The 23,705-nt window shown below is 35.9% G+C and overlaps 1 protein-coding gene across 1 annotated transcript; it reads left to right on the forward strand.

Annotated features, from left to right (window-relative positions):
* ING3 (inhibitor of growth family member 3) lies at positions 1-23,459 on the forward strand. Its single transcript, XM_065883514.1, has 12 exons — positions 1-163; positions 420-491; positions 3,065-3,165; positions 5,063-5,128; positions 13,356-13,452; positions 15,276-15,347; positions 16,181-16,300; positions 16,553-16,710; positions 17,315-17,508; positions 18,802-18,994; positions 21,346-21,384; positions 22,910-23,459. The coding sequence occupies exons 1-12, from the start codon at positions 136-138 to the stop codon at positions 23,024-23,026; spliced, it is 1,257 nt and encodes a 418-aa protein (XP_065739586.1). The 5' UTR covers positions 1-135; the 3' UTR covers positions 23,027-23,459.
* Positions 23,460-23,705: the final 246 nt, after the last annotated feature.

Raw genomic sequence — 23,705 nt, forward strand, 5'->3', positions numbered from 1 at the left:
TTTTTTTTTTTTCCGCCGAAGCCGAGCGGGCGCTGCTAGCGGAGGCGCCATATTGGAAGGGACAAAACTCCGGCGACAGCGAGTGACACAAATAAACCCTTGGACCCCCTCGCTCCCCCAGCTCTGAGGGCCGCGATGTTGTACCTAGAGGACTATCTGGAAAGTGAGTGGGCGGCACTGGCGGGCCCGACTTGGGGACCTGCGGGCGGGCGAGGGCTGGAGTGGACGGGCTGGCGGGATGGCGGGAGGGAGGGGGAGGCGGGGGATGTTTCTTTCTCACGGTAACTGGCAGCCTCGCTGTGGGCTGCCGGCTCCCTCGACCCCCCCGACGCACGCACGTACGCACGCACGCACGTAGCAACGTATGCGCGTACTTTCGCCTTTGGCCCCGCCCCTCTGACGGACTCTCCCTTTGACAGTGATTGAGCAGCTACCAATGGACCTGCGGGACCGCTTCACCGAGATGCGCGAGATGGACCTGCAGGTGCAGAGTAAGTCGGCGCGTTTGCCCTTGTTCGCTGCGCGCGTTCGGTGCCAGACTTACTTGCCATCGACACCAGCGACTCTGCTCTTTGGCTCTCCTCCGGCTCACTCGCTAGTACAGAAGGAGTTGTCCAAAAGAACCGGCAATGCCAAATCTTGCCTCTTCTGTCTCCCACGCTAATTTTCTCCTGGCTTTTACAAGAGAAGGTGGCATTAGAGCACGTGTGCTCCTTTCTCGAATTTGTGACTGTGCAATAAAAGTTTCTATACCTTCGTTGAGAATGTAGATATGTTTTAGTGCACATCGGCATACATGTTGCGAAGATTTTGACTTGAGACTTCATGTATAGAACATAGATTTCAGCATTTATATTTTTGTTGAAGTTCATGCTAATAAATATTCAAGAGCGGACAACACATAGAAGCACAGGTTATATGTAGTTCTTTAGAGACCCTGGTGAACTTGGAATGTCGCATTTGAAAAGTTACACATTAAAGGATGAATTCTCAACTGTCAACAATATGGTAGTTTCTCAGTCAAAATAAGAAAGTAAATAAAATTTTACTGTAAAGCTTCTTGTCTGCTGTAACAAAAATTTTGCCTTTTCTTCTTTCAGTTATAGCTTGGTAGTCCAGAGACGTGTTCCCCAAAATAACCTTGCTCTTTCATAGAACAGTATTTAATTTATTTGATCTTTTTTTTTCTGTGAAGTTTCTTTAAAGAGTTTATGATTTAGAGAGGGTAAAGAATAAATACCTTTGGAGATAACAAGGTAAATACTTAGAGCAAAATTTCGAAACAAGAAAACAGTGCTGAGTACCAAATGTATGTCCATCATGCTCTGAAAGAACCTCACACACCTTCCCCCTTTGTGAAATGAATATAATATAGCTGTTCCAACTATCTTGTAGAGATACTATATTAAAAATTTTTAATGTGAAATATACAATACATAATTAAAATGTATAATCAAGTGTACTTTGTTGGCTTTGTGTCACTCCTTTTGTTTGGAGAAATGTAAGTACTCCTTAATTGTTTGAATAATATTAATGGCTGGCCTTCATGGGGTGTATCTGCAGATGTTTCTTGATCCCATGTGTACCAGCTATGTTTGGAGTATACATAGAATTAGGATTGAGGTAAGTTTCTTGTGCTGACAGGTTTTCTTCTTAGAAAAGTAGGGGTGGGGGAAGATCTGGGTTTTGGAGTATGATAGGGAAGAAAGGAGTATCATGGAAAGCGATCAGAAAACAGCATTCCAGAGTGCGGGAGTCTTGAGGTAGCTAAGAACCTGCCCCCCAGCCCCTGCTTCTCTGCCCTACCATGCCACACACACTTCCATACCCAGTGTTCGTGAATATTCTTTTCTTAGCCTCCTGTCGGTTTTATGTGGTGCATAATACAAGGTGATACATCATGGAAATCACCTTCTGTTCAGTGGATTGCAGTGTGGAAGTCTGAATTGTGTGTTGTTTCTCCAGCTTGCTCACGAAATTAATTTTAACTTTAATGTAGTTGAAATGCTAAATATTTGCTAAAGTAGCGTTTTCTACAGGATTGAACGTAGATTTTATCATCAGACAGATCTGAGTTCATTTTAGGGCTTTACTAACTTATTCATTGGCCTTGACCACATTGCCACTTCTGAGGGATTTTTATTGTCTTGCGGATTAAAAGAAATACAGATAAATTAGAAAGTTTAGTACCTGATACGAAGTGGGCATTCAATAAAGGGAAGTTATTTTATACTTTCATTACAAATGTTAAGTCCTCTAGCAATTTGGACTTGATAATGTAAGTTAGAGGTTTTTTTAAAGTTGCGTTTTTTACAATAATTAGAATTATCTAAAGTGAATAGGTATTATGGATTAACAAAAGATATCTCTTTGTCAAATAAGTTAGGAAATGCACTATTATGCACTGCAGATCTCCAAAACAGTATAGTAAAACAGTTTTCCTCAATTTACATAGCAACAAAATCCCTTTTATTTATTTTTCCTTTTTTAGCAGACATAGAATGAAATGACTATTCTTAGCACACACTTCAGGAAAAACTTATCTGGAACAAATAATAATGTGCGTTAAGTGAATAAATGATTGTACCTACCACGTTCAGTCATGATATGAGATGATGGGGTGCTTAATGGTATATAGCAAGAGGTTGAAACCTTTTTGTCACATTTTTTTATTGAAATAAATGAGAGGATTATCAAGTGGTGATTTCCATAACGAATCGTGTTTCAGCATATTTGGCTGACTTTATACTGTTATTTTTTGACCCCAAGCCTATACTATTCAACAACTATGGTGTAGAATCTATCTACATTGTTGACTACTTTGACTATTGGAAAAAGTTTAGAAGTAACAACAAAAATAAATTGTCAGTAGGGAAAATTGTAGCTTTTTTTTTACTAAGGTAATTAAGGCACCATATATTTACATTATTAAAACATGACATATTTAAGTTACAGACCAAGTAAAACAGTGTATGTGCTCAGATATTTTTTTCTTTCTTCACATCAAAGCATGTATATTCAGTGTATGAGTTTGGTCATCTAAATATGAAATGTTATGTCCTAGATGCAATGGATCAGCTAGAACAAAGAGTCAGTGAATTCTTCATGAATGCAAAGAAAAATAAACCGGAGTGGAGAGAAGAGCAAATGGCATCCATTAAAAAGGTATGTTCAACACTCTGGATGATTTATATGTGAATTTTTGAGACCCTCTGAGGAAGCTATTTTAAAATTGAATAGTTTGGGGGATATCAAAATGAGGGAAAGTTATCAATAGCTCTTTAGAATTTAAACGTGACTTATAAAATTAAAAATGATGTATTAAATGTTAGAGCTTCAGGTATAGGAATTTATTTTATATATAAATTTGTTTATTTATTTTTGGCTGTGATGGGTCTTCATTGCTGCGCGCGGGCTTTCTCTAGTTGCGGTGAGCCGGGGCTACTCTTCGTTGCGGTGTGTGGGCTTCTCATTGCAGTGGCTTCTCTCGTTGTGGAGCACGGGCTCTTGGCACACGGGCTTCAGTAGTTGTGGCTTGCAGGTTGTAGAGTGCAGGCTCAGTACTTGTGGCACAGGGGCCCAGTTGCTCCGCGGCATGTGGGATCTTCCCGTACCAGGGTTCGAACCCGTGTCCTCCACATCACTGCGCCACCAAGGAAGTCCAGGAATTTTTAATCATTGAAGCATCTTGGTAATTTAGAAAATTATTTCAATAATTAGTGACTCATTAGAGAGTCACAAAACCATTTAAAAAGTACATTTTTTCTTTTAATTTGTTTTGTTGTAGTTACAGGTAATTAACGTTGCCTTGTCTTTAAATGTGTATTGTCTTCCAATTTGGGCCACAGACTGGAGTGAAAATTAGCAACGTTGAAGCATATTTTATATATTGCTAGGTACCTAGGTTGGTGGAATCATAGAAGAACAGAATCCTAAGAATTGAAAAGATCTTTAAAAAATATTTAGTTTAAAACTCTTAATTTGTACATCAGTTGGTCCTAGAAATACAGAATTCTTTGAGTTTTTGTTAGTTTTATAGTACTCAGAGCTCTCTTCCAGTTTAGAATGGGTATCAGCTCTCCCCTCAAGGTTTGCTTTAAAGGCGTGATTTAGTTTATTTGGGGATACGGTGGAAGAACTACTCACAAGCCCTCAGTTTGGTCATGACTGTGCCATTTGACTATGTGACATGGGACAGGTCCTTTAATACCTCTGAGTAATAATGGCTCCCTTACCCCCAGCCTTCATAGAATTGTTCAAGAATCAACTGAGAAAGAAATTTGAAAACTAGTTGTGTTGTTTATTTTACCACATGGGGGGAATGTTATTTCTGTTAGGAGCAAAAACTTCAGAATCTTTTATAGAATTAGTCCTGACTTGGAGGATATCTGGAGGCCCAGGTGTGTGTGAGTATAGACTTCACATACATGCATCCTAAAGTCATTCATCATCCCTTTATCCTGTTAGGTTTTTGGGGTAGCACGGCTTGGATATACCCTAAAAGTCTGATACTTAATGGAACTTCATAGAATTTTTAAAAAATAATTTGCTTTATACAGGGGAGAAATCTAAAGTATTGGTTGATTGTATGAATTGATACCTAGCTTAAAATGAGAATTATAGAACAGTTGGAAACAATGGACATGCAGGTCAGAATCCTTTCAATAGTTGCTTTTGTAACAAGTTTTAAAAATGGTTAGCATAAATACTCTTTACAAATTAGATAAGTCTTACATCTTAAATAACATTTATTTTTGAAGAAAAAGAACTATTCATTGGCTCACATAACTTGTACTAGAATAGAGGCTAGACTTGGATGATATTTATTTTTTATTTATATCTTTTCTAGGAATTCTGAACATCTTCCTTTAATCCTTGGCTGTTGTCTAAAATTTCTAATCTTACCCCGTTCCCACCCTATCCCTGACTGGATTTTTATTGCTAATGTATAATGACTGACAGTGATAACAAGCTATGATAATGAAAAATGCAGTTATATGTCCTGCATACACATATTTTTAAATCATTAATTTATTCTTGAAACACAAATGTTTTTATTCAGGATTACTATAAAGCTTTGGAAGATGCAGACGAGAAGGTACAGTTGGCAAACCAGATATATGACTTGGTAAGTAAAATTAATGTGCATGCTATGCCGTATTTGAATTATGGATTATGTTTTAAATGGTGCTTATATGTAATAGGAAGAACAGACTAAACTGAATTATTGCTCTCTTGATCCCATTTAATTTCAGAGTTCAGTGTCTACTTTTTGGTTTCTTTGTGGAAGAGAGCCAGAGAGTCCACAGTCAGTAGTAGGTCAAGAACCTTGTATTTTAGCCAAATCTACGTTGCTATAAGATTGTAGCTCATGTTAAGCTTTTTTTGTTTTTTTAACAAAAATGGGTGTTTATTATACTAATCCTTATCTTCTTAAGGGAGTGTGCTTACTTGCCTGATAAATCATCTTGAGATTGTTTCTGTGACAAAATACACGTAAGAGTACTATGTTGATAGTTCTTGGTAGTCTGATTAAAATGAAGAAGAGACTTATTTCAATCTGTGTTAATGGATAGCACTCAGCTGTCTATTAAGTGATGTCAGTAGATAGTGCTCAACAACTGGCACAGGTGGCAAAACTGGGAAACATGATTAAATGAACTTTAAAAACAGGGTTTTTTACAGTAGCAGCAGCACTTCTTAAAGATTGAAATCACCAAGAAGACAGATATATGCAATATTTCTCAAATTGGTATAATTATGTTTGGTTTTTTTTAATGTAAAGCATCTTCTCCCAAAGTATATACTTTAGGAAATACTCATTTCTGATTCTCTCTCAAAGCAAGTTAAAGCTGAAGACAAATGCTCACTTTTGATTAACTTTAGCATATGGATTGATATCTTATTTTTGTAGTCTTGTGTGGATACAGTTTTATTACTGAACAGATACATGTTAATATAAATGTCATTGGTGTGCATGACACAGGTAAAAGGTACATATCCCATTTGGTATACATTGTGAATGCTATACTAAACTAGAAAGCATTTGTCATGTAAAACCACAGAAAATGCTTAATTGTTTTTACATAGTGAAAATATTTTAATGGATATAAAGATCTAGACTCTTTTGCTCATACAGTTAGTCTGAAAACAGTTTCATTAAAGATACTGACTAAAGAAGGGTAGAGTGGGCTGGTGGCTTGATTTACTGTGGAACGAAAACCAAAAAATGTTCTAAATTGTTTTGGTCTTGAATTAGGTCTATAAACATAGAGAAAGACATTTATGTTTGAATCCAGGACTAATTTGTTTAAAGCATTCTTTCTCATATGTAGTGACTAGGTGTCAATCTTTATTTAGAAACTACCTGCTTTTTAAATCATACAGCTCTTTGGTTCCAATCTTCTGTTTATATTTTACTTTACTACTTTTTACACCTTTATTAAAAGTACTTCATGCATTTAGAAAAAAATATATAACAAATATATGCTTTTTAAATGTGTGTGTGTATCCATCTCTTGTTTACAAACCACACTCTTCATCCACTGTGTACTTGGTGTAATGGAGTTTTATGTGGGTACAATGGAGGAATGAAGAGTAAATGCTATAAATGCTCCTGTCCTCAAGGCGTCTGTTAACTAGTTGGGAAGACATGCCCACAGAGGCGTGCCCATAAGTAAAATGGAGAGCCTGTATAGAAACATGTTAACAAATAAAGATTAATACAGTTGGGTATTAAGGGGATCTGGTAAAAGACTGACCTAAGTCAAGCAGAGTTACTGTTGATTTCTTAGAGGGTATGAGATGAGTTTTGAACAGAATTTATTCAGAGCCTCGGGGGCCTGGATTCAGGTATTGTATTGAGGGGAAAGCATTTCACTCAGAGGTAATGGATAAACACAGAATGAAAATAAAAATTCTTTGAGGGAGATAGGTTATTTAGGCTAGAGATTGAAGGAATAACAGGTGATGTATTAAATTTAATACAATATAATGAATGTAATAAAAAACAAGGACCCATAATGGATTCTTGCAGACGTGAGTTTAGCTACTTCACTGACAGTAAGACTTTGGAAAAGTTATTTAATCCTGGAACCTCAGTTTCCTTATCTGTAAAATAGCAGTATTAATTTGTGCCTTAAAGGAAGATTTGAATCAATCTCTCTCTTTTTCGACAGAGATATAGAGACAAATATAGATACATCTATATACATATGTCTGTATCTGTCTCTGTAAATCTCTTATCTATATCTGTGTGCGCGCACGCGCGCACACACACACACACAGAGTGCTCGTAGCTTGGCAGATAGTAGGCACTCGCTCTTTAAAAAGACTCACTTCATCTCATTTCTCTAACAAATTTTCTACTTTCCTGAAGCCACTGCTTCCCTTTCAGCTCTGCCAAGTTAAACCTGTTTTTTTTCCCATAGTCCCCCATTATTTATTTCTAAGACTGCCTTTTGTCTTTTCTCTACTCTTTCCTATCTCTGTCCCTTTCTTTCCCTCCCCTTTTCTTTTTGTTACTCCCCCCTTCTTCCTTTTTAAAGACTCCATTGCTATTCCAGGTGACCACAATATCCTTAATATAAAATCCATTCTTCTTGAGACTTTATGTTAATTTATTATCTTCCCACCTTTGTGGCCTTTCTCAGTCTCCTTGGATATCACTCAGAGCGGTTGCTGTTCTGAAGGGTTCTGTCTTTGACCTGCATTGTTTCTTACTCTGTTCAGTGGTTCCCATGTAAAGGTAGTTTTCTTCTCATCTTCAGCCCCAACTCCAGAGGCTGATGAGACCAAATGCCACACGGTAAAGCATTGTTGTGATGCCAGTTTTACCCCCTCCCCGCCACACTCACCACCCAAGCTGAGAAACATTTCTCCATTACTTTTGCTTAGTTTTAGCAATTATGCAATAATTATTCTTCAAGCTCAAACTTCTCCTCTGAGTCTGTTCTTATCTGAGAATTCCTAGGCCCTGGAACTCATTGTATTAAGACTTAAGTCTTCTTGTTTTACTTCTTTCACTAGCATCACTTCTCATGAATAAATAATTGTTAAAATGTTAAAATCAATTGTGTACCCTCATTAAATTCCTATAACATTTAACAGGTGAGAGCTTAGAAGGCCCTGTGCTTCAGAGGTGAATAGATAGGATATAGTATAAGCGTAAAAATACAGGAATTTTAATTTATAGATCCTTTACCCAGTAAACAATGGTACTTGTATTTATACAGTCCTACCTAGTGGGAGAGTATAACTTTCACTCATACAGCAAATATTTATAGATCTCCCTGTGCGTGGTCACTGGTGCTGGATGGGCAGTAATGATACAGACAGGCAATGAATATAGGCAAACTAGATTATTGGAGATTTTGGTAAGTGCTGTGAAGGAAATAAACATTGTGGAAAGAGGGGGAAAGAGTGAGTCACTGGGGGAGGCTTTAAGAGTCTACTAGTCAGGATGAGTGTAGTCTAAGGAGGTGACACCTGAGGCAGTAGTTGGAAAGCGAGAAAGAGCCACAGCCATGTGACAGGCTTAAGGAAGAACATTTCAGGCAGGTGATGGACCAAATGCAGTGTCTGAGGTGCAGTGTCTCAGTCTCCTTGGGTAGACTGACAGGTTGCACAAGGAAAGAGGCCAGTGTGCTTGGTGTGTTGTGGGAAAGAAGAGGGTGTGAGCGGGGCAGGCAGAGGCCGGCACGCGCAGGCCTAAAAGCCGATGAAGCAGTGTTTTTAGTCTAAGAGCAGGGGGAGGCCAGTGAAAGATTTTAAACAGAGGAGTGGGACACACCTTAGAGGACATTGTATGTATGGCTTTGCTTAAACATTAATTATTATGGAAATGTCAAGTAAGCAGGTATTATTGTTACAGGTTTTGAGATACAGCAATTGAGTATATAATTGTGTTTGATTTTGCCCCTCAATGTTTTCTATAGCACAGTATTTAATTGTATTATTTTTCATTAAAATATTTTATTTACTTTTAAAATCAACAGTAAGCTTTTTATTCCTGTGACCAGCACTGTACTGACTACCTCATGTATTAAGGAAAAAAATCAGACTGCATAAATATCCACAAATGAAGAAATTTGTGGACCTAGGGGTTCATTGGAACGAACCGACGCTTTATTTAAGAGGGTTTAGTGAAATTTGACTAACAGACAAAAAAAAGATCTATCTTATTAAAATAATTTCTTTCCAGAATCCTGATGTTCGTAGGCTTTAAACACTTTTTGGTGTTCCTCAGTCAGATGTCACTGTCATAAGTCCACATTAGATTACAATACCTAGTGAAGGTGATTTATATATACGCTGATAAAGCTTGAGCTCTTGGTTAATGCTTGAATGGTTTTAGCAGCCTCTTACAGCGCTAAATACCCTTGAACTTGCTTCTTTTTTATATCCTGGTTTATTCCTGAGATGATTATATTTCAGGCCCACATTTTACCTATAAATTTGAGAATTCCTCATCCGATACTCTAATTAAGGAAATATATTATGTGAGCTTGACCTTTTGATTTGTCTCCTATCCTTATTGTCTTTTAGGAGAATGATTAGATGTAGTTTATGTGCTAAGACCTTAAGTATTTGATTCACCCTAAAGATGGATCAAATTTTCATCTAGTTTAAATTTAATTCAGGATGTGAAGAATCATTTTCATGACTTACCATCAGAGAAATGATTTGCCATCATGTTTCCTTTTTATTCCCCAGTTTACCCTCCTGATTCCCTATTACTAGATCTTTTCATGGATAGAAATTTCTCTCTTATTGCCATGGATTTCCACTTAGAACCTTGTAGACTGAGTGCTCATTGTGAAAGGGCAAACTTGACATCTAACTTTTAGAATTTGACAGTGTTGGAAGCCATAAAATCATGGAAAAACTTTTAAAAAGCTTTATTCAGTTCAGTTTGAGTCCATCAAGTGATGCATTTTAAAATTTGAATATTGGAAAACTGGGAGAGACAAAAGAGAAAGAATAAAGGATTATAGCTCTATGCAAAAATAATTAAAGGGTCAGGATTTTTTGTTTGTTTCATGCAGAGGGGCCAAGGGTGACTTAAATATTTTATGATCATGAATATATTAACAAATAATGTTGACAGAATTTCCTTTGTCTCTGTAAAGGTCAGAAAAAGGACACTAATTTAAAGAAGTTATGATTTGGGGTTGTAGGATATGATTTAGGGTTGTAGAATAAGGACCTTTTGTGGCTAGCATTTATTGACATTAAGTGGGGAGCAGATCAATAATTAGACTCTGTGGTCAGCCTTGTGTTAGAAATCTGTGGTTAATGAAAAATCTCTCGATTGGATCAGTACCCTCTTTACCACTATAAATCAGTCTTACAGGGTCAGGTGTTTGTAGAGCGGTACGGTAACTTGGGTTCTTGCTTCACCTGATATCTGGGGGGCCATTATGGAGCTCAGCTAGGATAGGTGCTTTACCCATTCAGAATCATGTAGGTAGAGGGAATGCACTTCATAGGTTTCAGATACGTTCAGTGCAGCTCTTACTATTGCTGTTTAATACTGTTTAAGTATCCTGGTGCTTTATAGCTTAAGTTAAATCTTGTGGTCAACTTCTTTCCAACTCCTAATTTGATTTAGTACAGCAGTGGTGAATCGAGTAAAAAGAATTCTCATTGTTTGATAATTGCTTATAATATTAATCAGTTCATAATCTTTTTTACCTACCAGTGGGAATGATTGAAAGCTCCCTTACAAAACTCCCCACCACAATGTGGTTAAGGCTTTTCTGTATCTGTTTATTTTAATTGTGAATTCCGTTTTTCGAGTTATTAACTCTTTGGGTTCCACTGCTTTTTCTGAACTATCTGATATTGGGAATTCCATCATTATTTCCATGTTTTCAGGTATAATAAACATTATTAGTGCTATCTTAAAAGATTATTAAGCAATTCTTAAATTCAGGGGTGGAATGAGTTAGGGAGGTATGTATGGTTTCTTCATCTCACCTCGATCCCCCCCTGCCCACAACCGAGATTCTAACACTTCCTGTCTATACTGTCTGCCCCTATGACAGGCCACACCAGACTTTGTTTTTCTCTAAGAATTCTGTTTGTCTTCTTGTCTCTATACACTCTTTAGTTCTTTAATTATCACTCCTTCTTTCCACCTGTTTGAAAACAATCCATTCTTCACTATCTAACTCGTTCATAATTCCTTTGTCTACAATAGCCCAATATTATATTTTTTCTTTATGTGCGACTTCTGACCCTTTCTCGCTATTTTTTATTTGTTACATCTAGGAGATTTTTATTTATTTGTTTGTTTATACCTTTACTGTGTTAAAAATCTTACATAAATCTTGATTTGTCAGCTAAATTTTAATTCCTATGAAGGCAGGGATTCTCTCATTCTTCAGGTATTCTCCGTTTACCCAGTGCCAAGCACACGATAGGAACTCAATATTTATTAGTAGTATAGTTGTAGGTAAGAAAGGTGGTGGAGTATTTTCATTGCATTAAGTAGACTTGGAATTTAGATATGAGTATTTTTTCTGATTTCCCTTGAGATTAAATTTTGACAATGTAAGAGATATTCTTGAATAACAGGTCTGTGTTCACACTTTATTATTGGAAGGGAGTTTCCATTAAAAAGGATGCTCAGTTACCTGCAGGTTCTTTGAATAGTAGCATGTGTCTATAATACGTGACCCTATAGAATTTTAAATATTGTAATTACAACTTCTACCAAGCTCTGAAAAATTATGTGTGAAGATGGGAGGAAAATTGGGCCTTGAATTATTGAAAAAATCATAAACCAGCATCCCAATGATTACTGTTAATATACAAAATACAAATAATAAGACAATATTCTTATTTTTTTTCAATTTGAATGCTATTACTTTGAGTTAAAAAATTGGCTTCTGCATGCGGAAGTCCAGAGGGCAATGTTAGGTATAAACAGTGAAGCACAATCTATTACAGATAGATCAGAGTTAAGTCTCATTTTTATAAGGCACTAGTTATTGAATTTGGGCATGTTGCTCAACCCTTGTGAGCTTTAGTTTCTTCACTTATGAAGTCGAGACAGTAATAACCTATCTCAAAAGATTAGAGCAAGGACTAGAAAACATAAACCTTCCAATGCACCAAACACATTTGTGGCATCTAACACCCGCAAATTGTCTTTTGCTACTCTTCTTCCCCACTCCCTCATTTAGATACACATTATTTAATCGAAAGTCTTATTTAAATATTTTGCCCTCTGGTGTATCACAGCATTTTGACATTTGTGAGAAAGTTACTCTTAAATATAACAGTGATTAAGAGGGAAACTAGAGTTTGAAAAAAAAAGATGTTGACAATAATGTGACATGAATATTTTTCAAGACTTGGTGTTTTTTGGTTTCACTTCAAAGTAGTAAATTTGAATAAGTATTGAAAAAATTTAATATTAAGCTTTAAAAATACATTGACTTGTTGCTAGTTTGAGGTGTCATAAAATTTTCTGAAATCAGTCCAAAGATCTCTAGGTGAATGAGAAAATACAATTTTGCCACCTTAACCAAGGGCAACAGTATTACAATAAAACCCTTTTTTTTTTTTTTTTTGAGGTACGCGGGCCTCTTACTGCCGTGGCCTCTCCCGCCACGGAGCGCAGGCTCCGGACGCACGGGCCCAGCGGCCATGGCTCACAGGCCTAGCCGCTTCGCGGCACATGGAATCCTCCCAGACCGGGGCACGAACCCGCGTCGCCTGCATTGGCAGGCGGACTCCCAACCACTGCGCCACCAGGGAAGCCCACAATAAAACCCTTTTGACCAAGCTCTTTGTGGGATGGCATTTTCTGGCTAAAAACCCTTTTGTTTCAACTCTTTACATAAATGTTTACAAGTATAATGGTCCACTTTCCTGCCTTAGAGAAATGTATGTATAGAATATAGGAGCCTCTTTGTTTGTAGACTGAGGATCTTTCATTCCTTACTGTGACAGTTATTATGGTCTGGCAGTGTGGATGGCCTTGTTATAAGTAGGAGATTAGGCTAAAGGTAATTGCAGGGCATACTAAGAACTGTTACCAACCCTCCTGTACCACCCACCGCCCATCTTTGCTTTACTTTTCATATCCTACTTCTTCCAAACATTTTCTAACAAATTGTGATTCTGGTTTCTTAAAACTTAAAATTTATTCAAGGAAACTTTGGAGATACTTAGCCTAGCACCCTCATGTTATAGATTAAAAACCTGCAGTGTAGGTTGATTGACTTGCTCAAGGATACAAAGCAGATGCACTAAAAGAAATAAAGATTTAGGTTTCCTCATTAAACTGACACTTTAATAGTGTCCCAAATTGTGGTGGTTATCTTTGATCTTCTTTGAAACAGGTAGATCGACACTTGAGAAAGCTGGATCAGGAACTGGCTAAGTTTAAAATGGAGCTGGAAGCTGATAATGCTGGAATTACAGAAATATTAGAGAGGCGTAAGTAAACTTTACAGTTTTGCATCAATGTTGGACAGTACATGTGCACATCACTGAGGAGACACACGTCCCGCAGAGGCTTCTCAGATGCTGCTCCTTGGTGGACGGTGGCACCTGGGTGGGATAGCTTGGTCCCCAGCAGTTGGACTGTTTGGGTCACGGATACTTGGAGAGATAATATATCATCCACTCACTCTGTATGAAAATAACGTATTAAGTCATTCCATTTTTTAACATGGATATATGCTAGTAAGATGAGTGGTAGGAACAAAGATTTAAAGGAATACAACCATCTAGAAACAAGTCAGCCATCTGGCATTACGTGTTTTGACTTTGCCCTGCCAGTTTATGCACTTAAGTGTTGAGGAAGGTTGTTATTTTTTCTTCTTAAGGACTGACTTAAAGCTTTCCCTCAGCTGTGTTACTAAGAAAGATTTTAATGAGTTCTTCAACACTTCCTCTTTTTCTCAAGAAGTCTTTCCTGAACTTTCTCTTATCAGCAAGAAACCATTTTAATATTTCTCTGCAAGACTCGACTTGATCTCCTGCTATAATTTACTCTTATCACTTCTAGGGTTTAACTCAGGAGACTTCCCCAAAATGGAGACATGAGCTCTGTTTCTTTAACTAATTTAGCTCTTCCAGCCTAAATAGATAACGTCCATAAAATCAGATAGTGCTGTGCTAAGCCCAGAGTAGGCACTCACTAAATGTTAGTTGAATCAATCAGTATTATGGCTGATTTCTAGTAGAATTTAATTAAAGGATTCAAGCATCTCTTTTCTTGGTGCATTTCAACAGCAAGAAATAGGTACAGCAACATGTACCTATTTCTACACACAGATGAAAGGTTTCTTTAGAGTGTTAGGTTACATATACCTCTGTTTATATACTCAATAGATGTCAACTAGGGCAGCAACCACACATGAATTCATCTTGGTACCCATAGTTGCATGTTTGTATTCAGAAATAGATCCGTCATTTTAGATGATCATCTTATTTATTTGTGATACTTTTATTCCAGGGGGACCCTATTTGAAGATAATAAGTATTTTGAGGCAAAATAAATTTTTTTTTTTTTTTGAAATGCTGATAGTAGCTGTGAGTAGCAATAAACCATGCCTATTCAGTACTGCAGGAAGGTTAATGAAGCATCCTCTGTAAGGACTCAGACATATGAAAGTAAATTAGATCAAGTTATAAAAATTGCTCCACCCTGTGCCCTGCCATAATTTCATCTCAAGGGATCAAGATAAACCCAGGAAATTTCTTTAAAAGTATTTTAAAGCTTGGCGGTAGAGATTCTATGCATCACTTTTCACAAACAAAATCCCTAACTTCTTTTAGGAAGTCTTTACTATCGCATGTCATTTTAATGATCAAAGGATTTTCTTTCATATAGTAATTTCCCATTGCCTAATACTTTAGACTCTCCCATTAAAAGGTCTTCAGCTCAGTAACTCTAGGTTGAGTTTTTCAGATCAGTAATGGAGTTATAATACCCATTCATCCACTTATGTTGTACCAAATGTCGTGAATTCCCTAACTCAGACATTAGCATGCTTTGACCCATTTTGTACTTAAGGTGAATATTGAAAAATAGGTTACTTATTGTTTAGAAAGAGGATCAGATTGGCTCAGGGTAAAATTGGCAGTGGTGACCCTCTAATGTGTTTGGCTAAAATGATACAGGCATAGGCATCAGAGCTTGCCAGTTCTTTGCTGGTTAAGGGTACAGAATGCCTGTATTTGATTGATGTGTAAGGTTCTGTGGCGATATCTCATGTGGTATATCTCTATGCCTCTCTTTTTTTTTTTTTTAGGGTCTCTGGAATTAGATACTCCTTCACAGCCAGTGAACAATCACCATGCTCACTCACATACTCCAGTGGAAAGTAAGTTTGATTTAGGACAGCTAAAATTTTAAAGACAATTAAAAATTCATTATATTATCTATGTATTCTCTTTCACTAGCTTTACACAACCAATTGAGAAACGAATATCCTCCCCTTTTATTTTGTGAGATGTATTTTTTTCATTGCAATTACTGGCAGATTTATCTTCTTAATTTGGGAAGAGCATATTTGATTTGGGAACAGGTAGTCTGTTTTCCCTGAAATTCATTGCGGAAGAACGTGTGGTACTAGTAGCAGTGTATACTGACTACATACAGATAACTGATTCTCTCCAGGGAGTGTTAGAACTAAGCCAAACAGTAAACTACTTGATTGTGGGCTCTTTGTCTTTTTTATCCTTGCTTTTCAATTTTTTAGCTTACTGTTGGCTTATAATAAAGTCTCAAATGGTTAGTGAGTTAGTGAGTAAATGAATGGTTAGTCAGATGCTAGCTGGCTAGATGACCGTATCGGTGCCTTTTTTTGACAGAGCAATTTGATATGAAAGAAAGATTGAAAATTATTTTAAATTGTAGTTAATGTTTTGAAAACAGAATTCTCCTCATGTTATATGTGAAACCATGGTGTATCATGGGTTGTCTTCACTACTTTCCTATTAAAGTTTTTTAAACGTCCAAGCAGTCTGCTCTTACTAAAACAGGTGACACAGAGAGTTCTGTTTGTCCTGTCTTCTCAGAAAACATAATGTTCTGTATTCCATGAGGAACTCAGATCATAACTGTATCAGTTTATAACCAGATGGAAGTACAATATTATGCCTTGTCTATAGTTCTCTAAAATTTAAAAAAATTGAATTTTTTATTTATATTCAGAAAGGAAATATAATCCAACTTCTCACCATACGACAACAGATCATATACCTGAAAAGAAGTTTAAATCTGAAGCTCTTTTATCTACCCTAACATCAGATGCCTCTAAGGAAAATACGCTAGGTAAGTTTATTATCTTAAATATGATTGTTTTCTTTTTTTCTTTGCATTAAACTAAAGGGAAATGACAGCAATTAAGATTAATTATACAGATTCTTTACCTGGTTAAAGTGTACGATAGGAAGAAAGAAGTAAAAATGTGACATGAAAATTTTAAATTTAGTGATTATATCTTTGCTGAGAACTAATATATTTTAAGCTCACTAACTTTATGTTCTCTCTAACCATTTTTATTGCTTCTTTAATTCTATACAGGTTGTCGAAATAATAATTCTACAGCTTCTTCTAACAATGCTTACAATGTGAATTCCTCCCAGCCTCTGGCATCCTATAATATTGGCTCCTTGTCTTCAGGAACTGGTGCAGGGGCAATTACCATGGCAGCAGCTCAAGCAGTTCAAGCTACAGCTCAGGTAAAAAGGAAAAAGGTTTGGAAACAATGTTAAATTTTGTCTGGATCCTTGGCAAACTCAAATAGAAACAACTAGATAGGAACAAAAAGAGTTTTCTTGCATTGTAAAATTTCATTTTTAAATCATAGTTTTATGATAGCTGACATTTTATCTAATGAAATGAATATGCAGAAATTCCCTGATTGATAATGAAAAGTAAAAAATAGATTCATACAACCTCATGCAGACCCCTTCTCATAGTAATTGCTCATGACGCCCATATTCTTGACTGTAAGCCACAGCACCTGCTAGGACTATACTTTACTCTTTCTACCGGTTCCAGGGCTTTCTCTATAGCCTCAGAACGTAGGTTGCCTTGAGTTTGTTCACTTCTGTACTGGTTATCTGTATTCCAAATTAAGATACCCATCCTGTAGTTACTTCATAACTAGGTAAAAACTGATCTTAAATCTTTACATAAAATAGCTTAAATTACAATGATGAAAATAATGGTTTAAACAAAATAATATTGGATAAGCCAAAATAATGCTGTAACTAGTAAGACTTGAAAAAGAAAATATACATACTTACATTTATTAATACTACCAATGAATGTCTTTCTAAGATGAAAGAGGGACGAAGAACATCAAGTTTAAAAGCCAGTTATGAAGCGTTTAAGAATAATGACTTTCAGCTGGGAAAAGAGTTTTCCATGCCCAGGGAAGCAGCTGGCTATTCATCATCTTCAGCGCTCATGACTACGTTGACACAGAACGCCAGCTCGTCCACAGCAGATTCACGGAGCGGGAGAAAGAGCAAGTAAGTTTTATTGCTACAGTAGCCCGTACCTTTACTAAGTATGCAGACTACCTGGCATCCAGCTGGGCTTCCATATATTAAACAAAGGCAGCATGATATGATGGGTCAGGGTGAACTTTGGGGAGGTGGGGAGACATGACATTTCCTTCACACTGACTTACTTTGAAAGGGATGAAGTCTTTAAAAAGTGCTAAGAGACCATAATTTTTCTAGAGTCTTAAATTGGGTTTATTAATAAATGACTTCTTTTTATTTTCTTTTGTTCATTAAGATAAACCATCTTATGAAACTTTTTCTGCTTATAACACCTTATTTTGTCATGTGTTTCCTGGAAATTTTTTTAAATAATTTTGATTAAGAGCAAGTTGTCTTAATTCTTGGTATTACATCCCCAAAATTGAAATTATGAAAATATCCCTAGATTTTGTAGATGAGACTCTTAAGATGATTATATAAAAACCAAACAGCATTTGGCACCATCTTTCCAAAGTACCTGCATATGTTAGGTGTTCATACATAGTGAAAGTTCAAATGCTCGGTCAAAAGAATTGTATCATAATTTTATCATAATTTATTCTTTAAATGTATTTTCTGCAAGTAAATGTTGTATTTTCTGGGTTCCTGTACTTTCTGTGACTAAATCTCTAAAAGAATGATCAATGTAGAATTACCACAAAAGTGCTAAATATCTTAAAAATTCATTAATGACCCAAACTTTTTATAACTGCCAATGATAAATTTTTGCATTTTTAAAATTTATTAGCATACGGATAATGGTAAATTTCTTGTGAATTTTAACACTTTTTTTTCCTGTCCTACACAGGTAAGTATTCACATGTCAGTTGATGGTCATGATTATTTTCATCAAATGCTTCTGTGTATTTGTATTTTAGATTTTGATGAAGAGTATTCAGTTTGCTTAAAAATACAAAGAATGTCTGTAAGGTAGCCATAACTAATACTAATTCTTAAAAGTATTACCTACAATTTAAATCAATGGTAAGTAGTAACTGATTAAAAATTTATTCTAAAAACTTTGAAATATTTTGAAAGAATTTCCTTTAAATATATTGTTCTCCAGAAAACAAAAATCTCAGATAAAAATAAACTGTTAAGAAAAATGTTTTATTGCTCTAAACAATTGTGCTTTTAAATCTGTTTATCAGATTATTTGAGTGTTAAATATTAATTTATACATTTAATGTTATTTCATATCATACCACTTACTTAGAAGTTATTTTCAGGTAACTTCTTATGGATGCTGAGCAAATAAAACTGATACTGTTTTTTCAGAAACAACAACAAGTCTTCAAGCCAGCAGTCATCATCTTCCTCCTCCTCTTCTTCCTTATCATCATGTTCTTCGTCATCAACTGTTGTACAAGAAATCTCTCAACAGACAACAGTTGTACCAGAATCTGATTCGAACAGTCAGGTTGATTGGACTTATGACCCAAATGAACCACGATACTGCATTTGTAATCAGGTAAAAATCTGACATAGGTCTATAAAAGCATAATCTGAATAAATTAGGAAAAAGAGCTACTCCATTTTTATAGAGTTCTTTTTACTCCAGTTAAAAATACCTTTGCTTCTTTAATATATTTTTCTCCTACTACTTATAAAAATGACATGTTTGCTGTAAATACAAAGAGTATAAAGAAACATATAAGTCATCCATAATCTTGGCCCTCAGATATAACCTATAATTAAACATTTCAATGTACTACTACTATGTACCCCACATGGATGTTGTCTTAGCCTGCTCAGGCTGCCATAATAAAATACAACAGACTGGGTGGCTTAAACAACAGAAATTTGTTTTCTCACAGTTTTGGAGGCTGGCTAGTCCAAAATTAAGGTGCTGGCCAATTGTGTTCCTGGTGAGGGCTCTCTTCCTGGCTTGCAGACAGCCCCCTTCTTGTTGAGTCCTCACATGGTGAAGAAAGAGAGCTTTGGTATCTCTTCCTTTCATTATAAGGACACCAACTTGATTGAATTAGGACTCCACCCTTACGGCCTCATTTAACCTTTATCCTCTCCTCACAGGCAGTCACATTGGGGGTTAAGACTTTAACACATGAATTTTGGGAAGGGACACAAGCATTCAGTTCATAATACATATGTACACAGATACACACATAGGTGTATGTGTATTTGAATTTGACAGTTGGAATCATGGTATGTCCTTTTATGTAACTGGCTTTTTTCACTAAATCATGTGTACTGAACATGAATTTTCTTGTCATTTTTTTCTCCTCATAGTTATCTGTTATACTCTGTACTGTAACTTATTTAGTCAATATTTAGCTATAAATTATTTTAGTGGTTTTATTTTTTAAAAATTACAAATAACATTATGGTAGGCATTTTTTATGTAATCCATTTCATACATCTAATTTCTAGGACAATTCTTTAGAATTAAAATTAAGTTATAAATATTTGATACCAACTACCAAATTATCTTCTAAAATTTATTACCAAAATTAATTGATGAATATGCCTGTTTCCTAAACCCTGTCCAGCACTGCATTTTATTCTCTCTTAAAAACCATGTACCAATTTTGATAGTTTTGAATCACACAGTTGTTTCAATTTACCTTAGTAGTAAGATTGGATTTTTTTGGCCATTTTGATTTCTTCTTTTATGTGTTGGCTGATTTTTTCTATCATTTTTGTCACATATAAATATTTTGCTTGGTTTAGTTTTTTAATTCTAAAATTCCAATTTTATGTAGTAATGACTGTCAGTCTTTTTCTTTATGAATTCAGCCATGGATTACATCCTTAGGAAGGCCTCTTCCCCTTTACCCCTTATAAATGTGTCTTGATTTTTAAATGTTTTCGTCTGTTGATATGCTTTAATTTCTTCACATTTAAATCTTTAATCTGTCTGCAGTATATTGTGTTTAACAGTGTGAGTTGCCAGTCTCATTTTTAAGAATATGCCATTTAAGAGTTTGCTAGTTCTGCTGTTACCTGATAAACATTTTTTAACGTTAATGATTAAGAATATCCTATAAATATCCTGGCAGTAGAGGTAGATTACCTACAAAAGAACAAAATCAGATTCACCCTAGATTTCCCCTCTATAACACTAAAAACTAGAAGTTGATGAAATATGTCTGTAGAGCTTTGAGGGAGAGATCTAAGTGCCTTCCCCCCGGCCCCTACCCCACACCCCCGCAAATTGTTACCCAGAGAAGTTGTTGATCGTGTGCATAGAACCACAAACAGATATTTTCACTCATGCAAAGAATCAGGATGTATGCCATCTAGTAAAATAAACTCTATCTGAGAATGTATTCAGTTCATTGAGAACTTAAATGAATTCAGGAATTAGGAAGTCGTGCTGTAAAGTGCTAGTGAAGAACAGCAAAAAGAAAAATGAGAAAGGACATATAATAAATAGATAATAAGTTTAGAAGTTTCAATGAAATGGGCTATTGACTGCAAAAATATAAATGACCTAACCTGACCCAAGGAAAAGTAAAAAAAAACTTAAGTATGTAAATAATCAAGAAAGAAACTTAAAATCTTTATAAAAGGAACCACCCAAAAAGTTGGCTCCTTTGTCGAGGTAGTCTGCAGAACAAATTCTTGCAGATTTTCAAAGATTACATAATTTCTGTGTATCTCCCCCTACATCCCAGTCCCAAAGAAACCTTCCAGAAAAAAAAACTGTAAACTGTGTAAAATTATATGCCCTGTTTCTTAATGCAGTTGTATATTCAGTGTATTTCCCTCTATTTTCTTAACAGTATCATAGACAATTAATTTGGGTTTAGGTGCTTGTTATATAGTCATAACAAAAATATTTAATTTTCTTTTAACTAGGTATCCTATGGTGAGATGGTGGGCTGCGATAACCAAGATGTAAGTATTAAATTTTTCTATTTAGGAATGAAAAAATCACAGATTATTATTGCTAGAATGTATACTTTTTTGTTTACTGTGTCTCTCAGTATAAGAAAACAGGTTTGAAGTTATGTTAATTATAATAATGCTAGAGTATTCCTCCCCCAAATAGGCTAGTATGCCTTAATGTATTCCCTATTTTAACTTTTTTAAAGCTAATTTTACAGTTTTATGTGCAGATTATACTTCTCAAAAGGTGCTACGTCGTTTGAAAATTAGAAACACCCTCCTCCCCTTTTGCCAAAGAGTGCTGTGTTTGCTAGAATTCAGTTCACTTATCACAGTGAAGAATTGGAACTCTAGAACAGTACATTCTTTCAGGAAGCATGGTGCTAAGGTGAAGGCTCTAACGGGGGTTATTTTCCTCCTATTAGTGTAGTATTTCCTAAGGTACTCGGCAAGTGTCAGCTGATAAGAGCCACTTCTGATATTAAAAAATAAAGAAGGTTTGAAAGAAAAGAATTCCTGTTTATTTTCTTTGAAGCTTAATTTGGGTTAGATATGTTTTGAATGCTGAGAATATTTTTGTCTAGTAATTTCCACTCCCTTCTTAACTGTCACACAGCTCAGCCTCCTCTTGTCCATGTTTTCCTCCAGAGGGGTAACTGAGCCCTGAATTCTAAAGAGGACTAATCAGTAATGTCAAGATCCTAAGGTTAATAATAAGAGTTTTAAGTTTTTAAAACAATTTGAAAATTGATCAGGGTTGGCTCATGAAAATGTGTGCTTTCCTGACCTGCCAGGTTCCCAACAACACATTCACATAGAGAAAGACTTTCCTTCCACTCCCTGTGCAGAACCACTGCGGGCTGTTTGTGATTATTGCAAAACCATTTCAAGAAGACCATTGTAAACTGTCTCCTGGGGCGCTTAGTGCAAATGAGGGATGAGAGGTCTGTGAATACCTCGTCATACTCTCTCTGAGCCCTCTCATTCCCAGTTGTGCTCTTCTAAGTGCTAAGATTTTCTGTGAACGTGTAGGACCACTTAGTATATTGCACTGTGGAACTCCTTTTCTCTGCATATCTAGGAGTAGATACACCAGAAAACCCAGGGCAATCCTTTATGTCTTAATTACAAGTAGCTTGTTCTACTTTATGAGGAAATGAATAAGGCTGAATATTAAATAAAATCTTTAAAATACATTTACCGCCGATGTGAGAGACCCATCTCACTTCTTCTTGTGAGTTGGTATCAAAGTACTCTCCAGCTTAATGGAAATTAGTGAATTTGTGTTCATTATTTAAGATTATGGGAGTAGATTACATGAACCTCAGAGTTAACAAAGACGCACAATTTTCTGTGTCTCCATTTCCTCATCTCTGAAACTTACCAGTTGGACTAAATGAACAACAAATCAGCTCCTAGATGTCAAAGTTCTGTTTCCATGGCTCTAATTATTAATATTTAGTCTGCTGGGCATATTTTAACATACTTCCTAATCTTTTACTAAAAACTATTTCTTTGCATTTTTGCTTTCTAGTGCCCCATAGAATGGTTCCATTATGGATGTGTTGGATTGACAGAAGCACCAAAAGGAAAATGGTACTGTCCACAGTGCACTGCTGCCATGAAAAGAAGAGGCAGTCGGCACAAATAAGGGTGGTCATTTCATTTGAGAAAGAAAAAAACTCCAACATTTTATATAGGACTTTAAAAAAAGGAAAAAAAGAGAGAGAAGAGACAATGCATTTCCAGGCAACCACTTAAAGGATTACATAGACAATCCTATAAGATCTTGAACTTGAATTTTATGGGTTGTATTTTAATAATGTAAGTAAATTATTTATGCACTCCTGGTGTGCTCTGAATATTATTCCAGTCAGCCTTGGATTATTTCAGTGGCCAACATATGCAGACGTTTGTACTCCTCAACCATTTTCTCCAAGTAATGGGCATTCTTTAATTTAGACTTCAAGGAATTCCAACGATGAAGATTTTAAGAAAAGGATTTTATATTCAACAGGTATGTTCTGCTGCATGGACTGTACTCCAGAGCTGTTACGTAACACTGTATATAAGTGGTTGCAAAACAAAAAAAAAAGTCAGTGCTTCTAAAAAGAATTTAAGATAATGGTTTTTTAAATGCCTTTATAATAAGCTTTGTTTCTTTGTGAAACTAAATTCAGCGGGCTGAAGGAAATGGTTCATGTGATGACGTGGGCTGGTGTCCTCTAGAGTACCTGGGTACATAAACAGAAATGCCTGTAGGTAAAAACTAATCTGTGCCATTAGTCTTTATATGTCTCTGCATCCAGATAGAGTGCAGTTCACGAGGG

This window comes from Phocoena phocoena, chromosome 9 (genome assembly GCF_963924675.1).
Source record: "Phocoena phocoena chromosome 9, mPhoPho1.1, whole genome shotgun sequence".
NCBI classification, from domain to species: Eukaryota; Metazoa; Chordata; class Mammalia; order Artiodactyla; family Phocoenidae; genus Phocoena; species Phocoena phocoena.

What these genes read in the sequence shown, in the direction of transcription:
- ING3 (XM_065883514.1), top strand. Translation starts at nt 136, where the DNA reads ATGTTGTACCTAGAGGACTATCTGGAAA. An exon ending in GATGGACCTGCAGGTGCAGA is followed by an intron (nt 492 to 3,064) that starts GTAAGTCGGCGC and finishes GTTATGTCCTAG; the next exon opens with ATGCAATGGATCAGCTAGAA. An exon ending in CAAACCAGATATATGACTTG is followed by an intron (nt 5,129 to 13,355) that starts GTAAGTAAAATT and finishes TCTTTGAAACAG; the next exon opens with GTAGATCGACACTTGAGAAA.